The following is a 13,079-nucleotide window of genomic DNA, read 5'->3' as shown; positions in this document are numbered from 1 at the left end:
TGTGGCGAGCACCCTCTTCTACGCGGTGGTGTGCTGGGGAGGCAGCATAAAGAAGAGGGACGAATACGTATACCGGTCCGTCTTATGTCCTGATCGATTTGCGACCAGTCTGATGGAACCGAATGTGGTCAGAAGTCGACAACTACCTGTACATTCTAATGCAAATTATCAAATGTCAAGGCATATTTTACTTTGAAAAAGAAGGCTGATGAATTGAAAAAAAATCAAAGAAGAACTATAACAGTAATTATCTTCAGTTAATGACCTCTAATTGGTAATCAAATTTCAATTGTTACTTTGTAGCCAGGAAACTTACATTTTGTGACAATAGATACCTAAAGGATAAATACAATAACAGTGCTTCTAAAACCAGAAGACACTGCTGTGCCAGGCAGCCGTCACTTTTATGTTGCGCCTCAACTCACAGCACCACCTCAGCCTTTACTCTGCTCACTCATTCTGTTTATAATATAGTAGCTCGTATCTAACAGAGCACATCAGTTTGCAACCTCTGAATCAATGAAAGTGCGTGGTAATGTACAGGAATGTCCATCTTAAAAAACCTAAAAGTGACAAGTTAAACCTGTGACAGGACAGTGGAGAAGAAAGAAACAGACAGACAGACAGACAGTGTTCAGCATGACAGGCATGTAGATAGATAAATATGTAAGGCACTATATGATAGATAGATAGATAAGGCACTATATGATAGATAGATAGATAGATAGATAGATATGACAGGTGCTTTATAACAGACAGACAGATGCCAAGATGCCATCCACTTACTATTTAGCAGAGTCTGACAGCTGGTATTCCCTTCGTCTGTCGTAGCATTCTTGAATCCCTGGGTCATTCCATAGCACTTTGATGGCTGCTGCATCACTGCTGCCTAATGTCGTAACTTGGTCCACTTCTACGCTGCTAATTCTTTGTGCATTTTTCTGAAGTATGGTAAGAAAAATTACTTCAGTGTTCAGCATGACAATTCAAATCCAAATAATTCTATCAAGGTGCAACACACAGTTTTATTAAGTTTTGAGTTCTCCTAGGCAGTATTCCATGTATTATTGTACATAAATTTAAAAATGTCCTCCTGTCTCACCTGAGCCCAACATCACATTTTGTGTAACAAATATAAGAGTGCAACGACCCTACAGCCCCCCCCCAGTAATGTCTAGTTAAGGTCCGTTTTTTAAAAATCCGATGTTTTTCACCAGATTATGTTACTCATGATGCTCCGTAAAGCTGGTATAAAATAACAAGTAAAACTAAACCAGCGCAACATCTGAATGTTTATTTAAATCCTGGCAACAGAGTGAAAGTGACAAGTAAAGCTGTTCATGTCAAACAAAATAGGAAACAAGCAGCAAAAATATGATAACAAGCTTACCTACTTCAGCGATTCTATTTTAAAAAGCAAATGTCCCGTGTGCCGGAGTGAACCCCAGTCAGCACTCCAGACACAATAATGGCAAGCAGCAAGTCATGCTGGGTAGCACGTGGACACCACTGGCCTCGGAGCGTAAGAATGGCGTGTTGTATGTCGGCACTGAAACTTTGGATTTGTCCGTTTACACTCAAATGTGCCCCTGGTTGTGACACTCAAAGCCGCCCTAATTCATAACAAGTGTAACGGCTTGCTTACTTCATGAAGTAGAAGGAGATAATAAACAAAAATAGTTGTGTCAGATATCTGAAACATTAAAATGTTTGCTTCCATTTAAATGTTCAAAGCCTAAATATTCCTGACTATAATAGAAATGTGTCATTTTTCCCCCTCAGAGAGGTCCATACAGGACTAGATCCAAAGTAAAAGATCAAAAGTAACATCATATTCATAATCACTGACCTTGATACAGTCTATATGTTCTTATGTTTGAAATTTTGAACATTCCGGCAGCGTCTCTTAAAGGGCTAGGACCACCAATACGTATCAAAAATCTGATCATATTCATGATTAGCAACCTCAAAATTGTATAAAACGACACTCCATATTCCGAATTACCGATCCCCTTTCTTTGAAGTTTTGTGAAAAGGAGCAACTTTGACCCCGCATATCCCATTAGGGAGTGAACCCCTGGGGTCGATGGATGTGGCCTGCACAACGTCAAGTCCTCCTGATCACATTTGTTGGAGACACCCACTGGTTTACTCTTTATCATAACACTGTAATGTCCTACACAAAGTATGGTTCAAAATTGATCCAATGATGAGGGAGTTTCCAGGTCTAGAGGTCCAAAGACAGGCTCAGCATCTCACCATCAGGACACGTCGAGCGGTATATCAAATGCAGAAGTTTTCTAGTAGGAAGACCAAAGACTAAAAAAAACCTGACGTGATTTCTAAGCATTCATAAGTGCAGTCAGTCTTAAGAACACAAACACGGCCAAAGTGAACTGGAGCTGTGCTGCCGGGGTGAGCCACCTGCTCCTCGACTGAACTGCACTCGCTTCACATGAAAACCGATCAAACTGCCCCCGACATTGTCACCAACGTCAACGTAATAAGACATGTTAGTGGATGGCTGACCAGTGACAGTCACAATATCTGACATTAAAGCCAGCACTGTGGCCTTGACCAGCAGCTAATTTTCCATTCCTTTTCTCCATACGTGTCAGCTCTGTGGGTCACTCTTTATGGTCCATTTTGCTTTTCATAAGGTTGGGTTTTAGCAAAGATTTTTTTAGTCAGTTTGATTCCGATTTGATTTTGATTCGATTCAAATTGAGAGAATACTGTAGTTGTGACAAAGCTGCGCATCAAGAGGTGCAATGACAGGCACGGTCGGGGGTCCTCCCCAGACATAACCACCATGGCTGTCTTCTAGGCCTCTGCTGTGGTTTTGTCCGCCTCATTCTTACACACTGTGGCTAAGATTGCAGCCTGTTGTTCAAGGAATCTTTCAAGCCCCTCCAGTCTTGGTGACGTCGTCTTGGCTTGTGTGTTGACAGTTTCTGTAACTCTTGCTTCATCTTCAGTTTATGACTAGCTGTGGTGTTACGGTGAAACAAACTTCCAATGTGTCTCACTTGCCTTTGCAGCCTGCGAGGCTTGTTGTTTGTGTGTCCATGTTGGGTGTAATCTCCGTCATGGCGGATGAGTCTTTTCAGTCATTCATGTAGTGCTGCAGTCAAAAATTCAGTGACTCGTCTCAACACACGAGATATGGGCACCCAAACATCTGAACGAGAGCGAGATATGAGTCTGGATGTCCGGCTGTCCCAGGTAAGGACCACTCTCTTCCATCCACAATGGTTGTTATATTTATGTGTCCAGAAAAAATTTCAATAAAACTTTTTAGAAAGCTCTAGCAACTGTGAAGCACACGTGAAAATGACTCATTTACTCAGACTAGTTTTAAAATTATTCCTGTTAGAGCCAGCAGGGGGCAATGGTGGATTTTACTAAATCTCCAGGTCCTCCTCCACAGGATTAGGAAATAATGGCTTCAATGAAAGTGACTTTCCCATGTTTCCTCATTTTATGGCTTATAACAGGGTTGTGAAGTGTGAACACAAGCTTGAGGATGCCCGTCAGTCAGGTGGCACCCTCTCTTCTTTTGCCTGAGAAGATTCTCACCCTGAATAGCATGAAGAGTGGTCAGTGATTGATGGATGGAAGCTATTTCACATAGAGTGTTGTCATACCTTCTTTCCATGCACTATCAGGCCCACTCAAATTACAGCTACAATGCAATCGGCACACAAACACACATCATGGCATCCTGTCCAGGTGCCCAGCCTGTTGAAGCCTACTGATGTGATATTGAAGCTGTCAGAGTTTCCATATCACTTAGACATGAGGCATTAAAAGATGTGCCTAAATACAGGAGATAAAAGAAAAGCTACTCAAATTAACAGAGAATCAGGAACACTTACAACTAAAGGCCTCATCCTAAGCCATAAGATACCAAAGTCAAGGCCTACAGAACCTCAGGTCAAACAGTTTGAAATACACAGATGATTACCACCAGCAGTGTTACGTCCTCACCAACCAGCCGCCTCCTGAGAGACAGTCATGGAGATGATCTTACATTGGTTTCTGTAGTGGTCACATATAGGAACCCATCAAAAAAACACAATGAGCGCTGCTTACGTCACACGGAGGCATGCAGGATCAGACTCCGTGTGCCTGCTGGGCTCCTTTCTACAGGCAGATGTTGGATGCTTTTACATGAACTTCATAACCTGATCACTCACAGAAACCTGATTACTAAAATGCCATGTAAACCCGTATCCCTCTTAGAGAAATCAGGTTAACAGAGGTGGCTTTCTTCACGAATAATGCGATTTTTAGTGGCCGTGTAAACCCTTAACCGGGTTACTGTTAAGGATTTTGTATTCTGCGCATGTCTGTCAGTCTGTCACATGTATTTGCTTCTCACATGATTTCGGCAGCAATGGGTAGAAGCGTCCAAAAAATAAATTTGCAGAAGCAAATGTTCAGGCTATTGTCTTGTCACTTCTCCTAACTGATATAATCTCCCTCAAAATTCCAGAAATCGAACGTAAAGTGCTAAACTCAGCAGCACTATCTCAGGTGCAGTGTTACGGTAACATGCGCTACATACTCTAGCTCAATTACTTTTTAAAGTAACGAGTAACCTAACGTAATGCTTGCTTTATTGAAGTAACAATCCCTACCTTATTTTTATCCCAGCAGCACCGGCTGTAAGGTAAGAAGCCCACATAGCAGGTCCTTTGCAGAACTCAGTCGCACAGCCAAGAAGAAAAGAGTGAGCTGCATGCAATCCGGTAACAGAAAAGAGTTAAAGAAAGCGTCGATTTGACTAAACATATTTATAAAACACAAGAAAATGATCTCAGACATCATGCTTATACTCTGATTCACGGTGGACGATGACAACGTTTAACTCGTTTTTGCACAGTTCCATAACGTTGGAGCGTTTTGCCAATGGAAAACTCCATAAGATTACTTACACATGTGAACGAGGATTATTAAGAAAGCAGGTTTCAGCCTTAACCGCGTTATTAACGTTAACCTGCATACATGTGTGCATGTACAGTAAACACACTCAATGTCAGATATCGGGCAGGTAAATAATATTACAGTAAAACATCCCCCATGAGCACATGACTCTGCTTCTACTCTCCTTTTCCTTGTTTGTGCTGATCAGCGCTAAAAGTCCCAACCCAACAATCTAGGATTCAAACGGTCTAGTATGGTGGGATAGCCATTTCCCTGCTCTGGGGAGTAAGACTGAGGACCCGGCTATGGTCACTGTCAATGTGGCATACGCACGGCCTCCTTGTTTGGTAATTAACGGCTTTCCCACATAATAATAATAACATTTATATAGAGCCTTTCTCACTACTCAAAGCATTTAGACAGGGGGGAAACACTTCAATCACCACTAATGTGTAGCACCCACCTGGATGATGTGACAGCAGATATTTCTGCGCCAGTACGCTCACCACACATTAGCTGTTAGGTGGTGAGAGAGATGGCCAATTAGAGACAGGGGGTCATTACAGGGCCAGAATGACGAGGCCATAGTGGGCAATTTAGCATGGACATCGGGATACACCCTAATCTTTACGAAGGATGCCCAGGGATCCTTTATGACCTCACAGAGTCAGGACCTCGGTTTTATGTATCACCTGAAGTACGGCACCATTTTTACAGCACAGTGTCCCCATCACTGCACTGGGGCATTGGGATCCATGTTCAGATCACATGGTATGTGTCTCGTGCTGGTCTTCCCAACATTTCTTCCAGCAGAAACCCAAGCTTTTCCTAGATGGTCTCCCTCCTGAACAAACTTAGCTTCAGGAGGATGACATGTATATGAGCTGACTCTAGACTTAGCCTAGAATAAATAAATGGGCTGGTGTGGGTGGGCCCAGCCTTTGTACAATGGTGGCAGGGTAGGCTCTGACCCCTATGATCCAATAATGAAGAAAGCAGAATTAAAGAATAGACAGATGGAAGACATCATGTTATAACAATGTGAAAGGGAAATACATTTTAAGGGCAACGCATACACAGCAACATTCAATTCAATAACTGAAACGCTTCAATTCAGTGATCAGACAGTTAAATCATCCTGTTATATAAAAACGTCCATCACAAAATAAAGTACTGAAAGGAAGGCCAGTGGTACACACAGAGAACAGGCTGGCCACAAACTGAACTGCGTGATCATTTAGCAGGAGAGCGATTAGAAACTGAGAGGTGGACAACACAACGTGTCATTGTTCATACTTAGAAAGTACGCAGTTAAGCGCGGTTACCTCTCTGAGGAAGCTAATGAGTGCAAGAAATACAATTCACATTCATCAATACACGCATGGAACATGCTGGGTATAAACCATCATCCGCACTTCATTAAAAACGATGACTGTATTAGTATATGGCCAAATGAAGCACAAATAAAGACTAAACAGTTTAGGACCCTAAACCTTTGACACGTTTCTCTTTGTAAGAAAACAAATGCAATTCTTAAATGTGTTTATTTAGAATTTTCAAAGCCACTCTCATATCCCAGCGGTTTTGCTCCACCCGACTCTCACTGAGCACTGTATTCAATTCCCTAAAGGCCACCTACCTGAATGTGCACCTGCTACTGCAGTTCACTGAGAGCATCGCCTCAAGTTTAATTCAAACCAGAGTAAAGAGAGCCGCCAACTCATCTTACATATTTTGCTCGTATTTTCAATATGGTGGATATAAAATGTGGTAGGCTGAAGAAGTAAAGCCCCAGTAGTCTGCGTCTGTGAGTGTCGTTCTGTAAGCTGAGATCTTCCTTCAGATGAGCCGAGAAGTGCTGGCAAGTCTGGATGGACTGATCTTGTTAACTTCACACTCACTGAAGGCTCATGGGACAACTGGAACTGGAGCCATAGCTTTGGGTTCATGCTATAATGAATTGAAGCGTTTTTAATATCCTTCTCTGTCCTTTCCACATATTTTCTTGCTGTTTTCTTCACTTTGGCTTTTTTTTTTGAAGATGTGAAATTCACATCCTTAATAGTTTAGTTTTTACATACCTAAAAATATTTTGTATCTTGGTATGCCGCCATTTTGGTTTGTAGCAAGAGCCACCATTTTGGGTAGCATTGTGTATGATTAGCAATCCCACGACAACGGATGTTGGGATACGTAACGTCATTGTGGCAGCTGTAAGATGGAGATGGATGGATCCAGATGGAGTATCGCCACGACTGCTGAAGGTCTGTGCATCGGAGCTGGGGGGTCCTCTACAGCGCATCTTCAACCTGAGCCTGGAACAGGGGAGGGTCCCGAGGCTTTGGAAAACATCTTGTATCACCCCAGTCCCAAAGGTATCACGTCCTAGTGAGCTGAATGACTTTCGGCCTGTTGCTCTGACATCACATGTGATGAAGACCATGGAGAGGCTGCTGCTTCACCACCTGAGGCCACAGGTTCAACACGCCCTTGACCCTCTGCAGTTTGCACATCAGGAGAAGGTGGGAGCGGAGGATGCCATCATCTATATGCTACACCGATCCCTCTCTCACTTGGACAGAGGCAGTGGTGCTGTAAGAATTATGTTTCTAGACTTTTCTAGCGCCTTCAACACAATCCAACCTCTGCTCCTTAGGGACAAACTGACAGAGATGGGATTAGATTCATACCTAGTGGCATGGATCGTGGACTATCTTAAAGACAGACCTCAGTATGTGCGTCTTGGGAACTGCACGTCTGACATTGTGGTCAGCAACACAGCAGCACCACAGGGGACTGTACTTTCTCCGGTCCTGTTCAGCCTATCTATATACATCGGACTTCCAATACAACTCGGAGTCCTGCCATGTGCAAAAGTTCGCTGATGACACTGCTATCGTGGGCTGCATCAGGAGTGGGCAGGAGGAGGAGTATAGGGACCTAATCAATGACTTTGTTAAATGGTGCGACTTAAACCACCTACACCTGAACACCAGCAAAACCAAGGAGCTGGTGATGGATTTTAGGAGGACCAGGCCCCTCATAGACCCAGTGATCATCAAAGGTGACTGTGTGCAGATGGTGCAGACCTATAAATATCTGGGAGTGCAGCTGGATGATAAATTAGACTGGACTGCCAATACTGATGCACTGTGCAAGAAAGGACAGAGCTGGTTATACTACCTTAGAAGGCTGGCGTCCTTCAACATCTGCAATAAGATGCTGCAGATGTTCTATCAGACGGTTGTGGCGAGCGCCCTCTTCTACGCGGTGGTGTGCTGGGGAGGCAGCATTAAGAAGAAGGATGTCTCACGCCTGGACAAACTGGTGAGGAAGGCAGGCTCCATTGTTGGCATGGAGCTGGACAGTTTAACATCTGTGGCAGAGCGACGGGCACTGAGCAGGCTCCTGTCAATAATGGAGAATCCACTGCATCCACTTAATAGTATCATCTCCAGACAGAAGAGCAGCTTCAGCAACAGACTGTTGTCACTGTCCTGCTCCACTGACAGATTGAGGAGATCGTTTCTCCCCCAAACTATGCGACTCTTTAATTCCACCCGGGGGGGTAAACGTTAACATTTAACATTATACATAGTTATTGTCTGTTTTTCACCTGCATTATTATCATTCTTTAATTTAATATTATTTATTGTATCAGTATGCTGCTGCTGAAGAATGTGAATTTCCCATTGGGATTAATAAAGTATCTATCTATCTATCTATCTATCTATCTATCTATCTATCTATCTATCTATCTATCTATCTATCTATCTATCTATCTATCTATCTATCTATCTATCTATCTATCTATCTATCTATCTATCTATCTATCTAAGAAATTCAGCGTCACACACTCAGTAGTCCAAGATATATCAACAAAAAGTGTTCATGGTGGCCATTAGTGTATAAATTACCTTATGGTTTAAAAAAATGTTGTGTTTTTACTTGACGTTTTGATTTTTGGTTTGCATACTGGGGTTTGTAATTTGATTTATCTCGACTTTTGGTGGTGAATCTTGCCATTATTAATGACCACAATGTTGTCTTTGCACGTCTCCTGCCCTACTTATAATATTTTCCCTGCCTACTTCCTCTCAGGCAGTACGGATGATGTGGGCATAATGTCGGTGTGGGGGATACGGATGCTGCGCTCACTTGCTCTGCTCTGGTAAATCCGAGTTTCTGCATCCAAAAATCCACGTGAATGGCCTACAAACTCGGAGTTGCAGTTTGAACAATTCAGAGAAAGCAAAGCTACCCGAATTGTCTGAGTTGTGACGTAACAATATGACCATTCACCTTAATCAACTGTATACATTAAAATATATTCAGTTTTTTGGTTAAATTGCATTTGGGGTAAAGTGATTCACAGTTATTATATTTGTTCTTCCATCCATCCATCCATTTTCCAACCCGCTGAATCCAAACACAGGGTCACGGGGGTCTGCTGGAGCCAATCCCAGCCAACACAGGGCACAAGGCAGGGAACCAATCCTGGGCAGGGTGCCAACCCACCGCAGTATTTGTTCTTTATTTCCACAAAAAACAATGATTTTCTTTAATTAATTTTGCAGGCCAAATAACAAATCAGGAGTGACATTGCGTTTTCCGGACATTCCGACTGGAAACCCACTAAAGTGGAAAGAAGAAACGTCAAACTTGGAGCTCCAAATTCTCCAAAATCAAGTGAACGCAGCATGGGTGTGAACGTCTTTGTGTTCCAAATTGCTGAGGCCATCACAACAGGTCTAGCAAACAACACGGCTGTCTAGAGGATCTCTCAGAATGTCTTGTAGTTTATGTCACACTTGTGATGGGGCCTAAGAGCTTCCTGTAGCTAGGATCTGAGGTGAAGGAAACCATGAGGAAGAATGAAAAGGAACGTTTATTCATCAACCTATTATTAAACCCCCTTAGTCCAACTGTTAAGAGTCACAGTGGCTGGTGTCCTATCCCAGCAGCATCAGGTCCATGTCCATCACACGACTCACTCGTCCTCAAATCCTCACATATTGTGAGTTGCCAGTTTTCCTAACACACGAGTCTTTTGGATATGGAAGGAGAACCCATGCAGATTTGGGGAGAACATGTCACCTCCACACAGAAAGTGACTGGGCCAGGAGCTGGGAGGTAGCCGCTAGGATATCGAGCAAACCTCCAGAACGCAGGGAGGGGCAGGCAGATAAAGTCTCAGGTAATAAAGCACATGAAACCAGGAAGGAGTTGCGGACGTGGGCGCGGACGCCTCCCTGCTGAGATGCTATCAGACCGCCACTCTGTTCTTCCTGGCAGTCTTGTCAGGCTCTAAATCAGACAAATGCGCCTGTACTGCTTTTTCTACTTTTATTTATTTATTTTTTGAAATAGCTCTTTCATTGTTTCAAGTCTCCTCCTGCCTGCAGCTGGTGTCAGGAGTAGAAATCATTAAAATATTTCAACCTGTAACAGATCTCTGCCTGGAAGGCTTACACTGCCAAGCCAAGGTTAATGATTTTTGTTCAGAACGTCATTGGTGTTTATCAAGTTTAGTTTAAGATGAAATACATAAAGAGTCATCCCAGAATTATCCCACCGTATTTATCGTGCATCTCAGAATGACTCCTGGGAACTGGGCTAGAAGTCACACTAGGCCTCAATACGTATTTATGAAGCATCCTACGTGCACACAAACGGACTCTCATAAGGACATTTTGTAGTTTTCTTACACTACTGCTAAGGCTTCACCACAAATATATTGTAATAATGGTAATAATATGCAAAGTCGTAGTAGTACAAGAAGAAGAAGGAAAACATAATTAGGTAGGATATTGTGCTTGGCTGCACATTAATCGTTGACACTTTGTGGTAACAACAAGAATAATCCTGAGACATTTGGCAAGACTGAGACCCCCACTTCAAGTGAGAGTGTTATTTATCAATGAACGCTCCGAGGATTGTTCCTGCCTTGTGCCCTATGCATGCTGGGATGGGCTACAGTTTCCTCATAACCCTGCTCAGGATTATGTGGCTTTAGAAAATCGATGGATGGATGGACGGACGGGTGATCCACAGCCGCTGTTTCAGATCGGTCACCTTCCTGCTGTTATATTATGGCACACGAGTTTGCTATTCCTGCGCTGCTTCTGAAGTCGCAGTCACTCTTCCAGTGTTGTGATCATCTCCCACAGTGCCGTGCTGTGCCTCTCTCCATGATCCCCCTTTATCCCCACTGTAAAAGATTTGCATGAACTAAAAATGTTCCACAATGCAACGTGAAGCATTCCAAATACAATTTTACAGCAATTTGCTATCTTATGATGGAAGGTGGCTTAGTCTGCTCTGATTACGCAATACTTTTTCATTTCAGTATTTTATTAGAATAGAATAGAAAGCCTTTATTGTCATTGTAAAATAATTTACAACGAAATTACGAGCGCTACTCCAGCTGGGTACAAAAGCAAACAACTCTACTTTCGTGTAAAAAAAAAAAAAAACAACTAAACATACAACACATAATACAAACAAGAAGAATAAAATTAATAATAATAACAATATAAAACAGAGTTAACGCCTGTTTAATGGCGGTGATTTTTTATAATACAATGCCCTACAAGTCTCTGTCTGCCACCACAAATCTCAGGGTTGTAAAATGTAGCAGGAATGTGCCAGGAGTTCATGGATGCAGCGCTCTGTGCTCCTGTGTCGCACTCTGCTCTCGGTCACCCATCCAGTGTCGCTTACCTTCAGGGTGACATGCTGACGACTACAGTACAGTTTGCACCCATGACCACCTGTATGTTGACATCTCTTGCAATTCACACATGCGTGTTTATCCTCACTCGGGGTATGTTTATGTGCGCACCTCGATTTGCATGAATGCAGCTTGCTTTAATATTAACTCACATGGAATGATGGGTAAATGTATAAATCTGTGTATTACCAAGTTAAGGGGAAAATTTGAGACTTTCGTTTCAGCTGACAGTGCATTGCTTCTTCACGTAGACGGAGCGATCATGTAATTCACAAGATTTGTTCTGAATATTATTCCATCTCTGTCACATTGAAATCTCTTTATAAGTTAACTGTTGCCCAGCGTTCCAAGGATGTGCACGCCGAGTTCTGCCTGAACGCCATCTTCTCGCAGCTCCCAGTAAGTCAGGACCACTCCGGTGCTCTTCTAAACCCTGCCGAAGTTAGGAATTGTTTGCTAAATTACAAAAGTTGATAAAATGATTTTAGCGCTCCTCCTAAGAGTAGGCCCAAATGTGTGTTACTCCGGGACGTGTGAGGACCGTTTCCTACTCTGGGACGCGTGATTAATGCGAGTACAGGTCTCATTCCAGCCTGCCGAGGTTCGTTTGGCTCCCTGTTATCCTGCTCTGGAAAACTGGATAAATGGGTAAAGGCTTCAAAAAGATACTAAAAACAAGTCAATCCACAAAGCAGAATAAAGACACGGAAGGGCCATGAAGGGTAATACAGGCCCACTGAAACAATTTTACAGGTTAAGGACGAGGATTTACAAATGAGGAGAAAAGATGAGAAGGACTCTTCACTGTGGGGCTGAAGGCCGAGATCATCATAAAAGGGGCTGAAGGTAAAATTTGAGCACAAGACCCACATGGGCAAAGTGTCATGCTTCATCGTTGAGCATTCAATTTTGGTTTATAATAATAATACTATCTGTACAGTAGAACCTCGGATGGTACTTCTTAGCACCCAATACATTTCAAAGAAATCATAAACATTTTCCCATTTATTCCAAAAATCTGTAAGCCTTGCACCATGTCAGCCACGACTCTCCATGACAACCTAACAGGTGACCTCACTCACCAAAAACGCCTCCTTCAGCGATGAGGAAGCTGAACAGACTCAGGCATGAAACATTACACTTCCTCACTCCTCTGTTGCTGCCATGTGGCAACTCGCACTCCAGCATGGCTTCTTTGTTGTTTTGCTTCATTATGTTGCAATGCACGCTCTGGCATCGGTTCCCAAACAACTGTGACGCCGTGTGTTTGGTGTTGTGTGGCTATGCTTGATTTTCAAGTGACATAACTGTGACAGCCAATCTTGGTGACGATCCAGGACACCAACAGTCAAAATACTGAGTCAAGTCTGGGTGAATATTTTGACATATTTTTGACATGCCTTTGTTGTCTTTTTGG

The 13,079-nt window shown here is 42.9% G+C and overlaps 2 protein-coding genes across 3 annotated transcripts in view; both read right to left on the bottom strand.

Annotated features, from left to right (window-relative positions):
- LOC114652196 (guanine nucleotide-binding protein G(q) subunit alpha) overlaps nucleotides 1–13,079 on the bottom strand; it is a 634,881-nt gene that overhangs the window by 150,183 nt on the left and 471,619 nt on the right. The window lies entirely within an intron of this gene.
- The window catches only part of LOC114652197 (guanine nucleotide-binding protein subunit alpha-14-like), a 169,094-nt gene that overhangs the window by 17,199 nt on the left and 138,816 nt on the right, over nucleotides 1–13,079 (bottom strand). The window contains exon 3 of the mRNA XM_028802444.2: nucleotides 787–941. Coding sequence (XP_028658277.1) covers nucleotides 787–941 — 155 coding nt within the window. The remainder of the gene's footprint in view (nucleotides 1–786; nucleotides 942–13,079) is intronic.

This window comes from Erpetoichthys calabaricus, chromosome 5 (genome assembly GCF_900747795.2).
Source record: "Erpetoichthys calabaricus chromosome 5, fErpCal1.3, whole genome shotgun sequence".
In the NCBI taxonomy this organism is placed as follows: Eukaryota; Metazoa; Chordata; class Cladistia; order Polypteriformes; family Polypteridae; genus Erpetoichthys; species Erpetoichthys calabaricus.
This window is presented reverse-complemented; position numbering and strand designations above follow the sequence as displayed.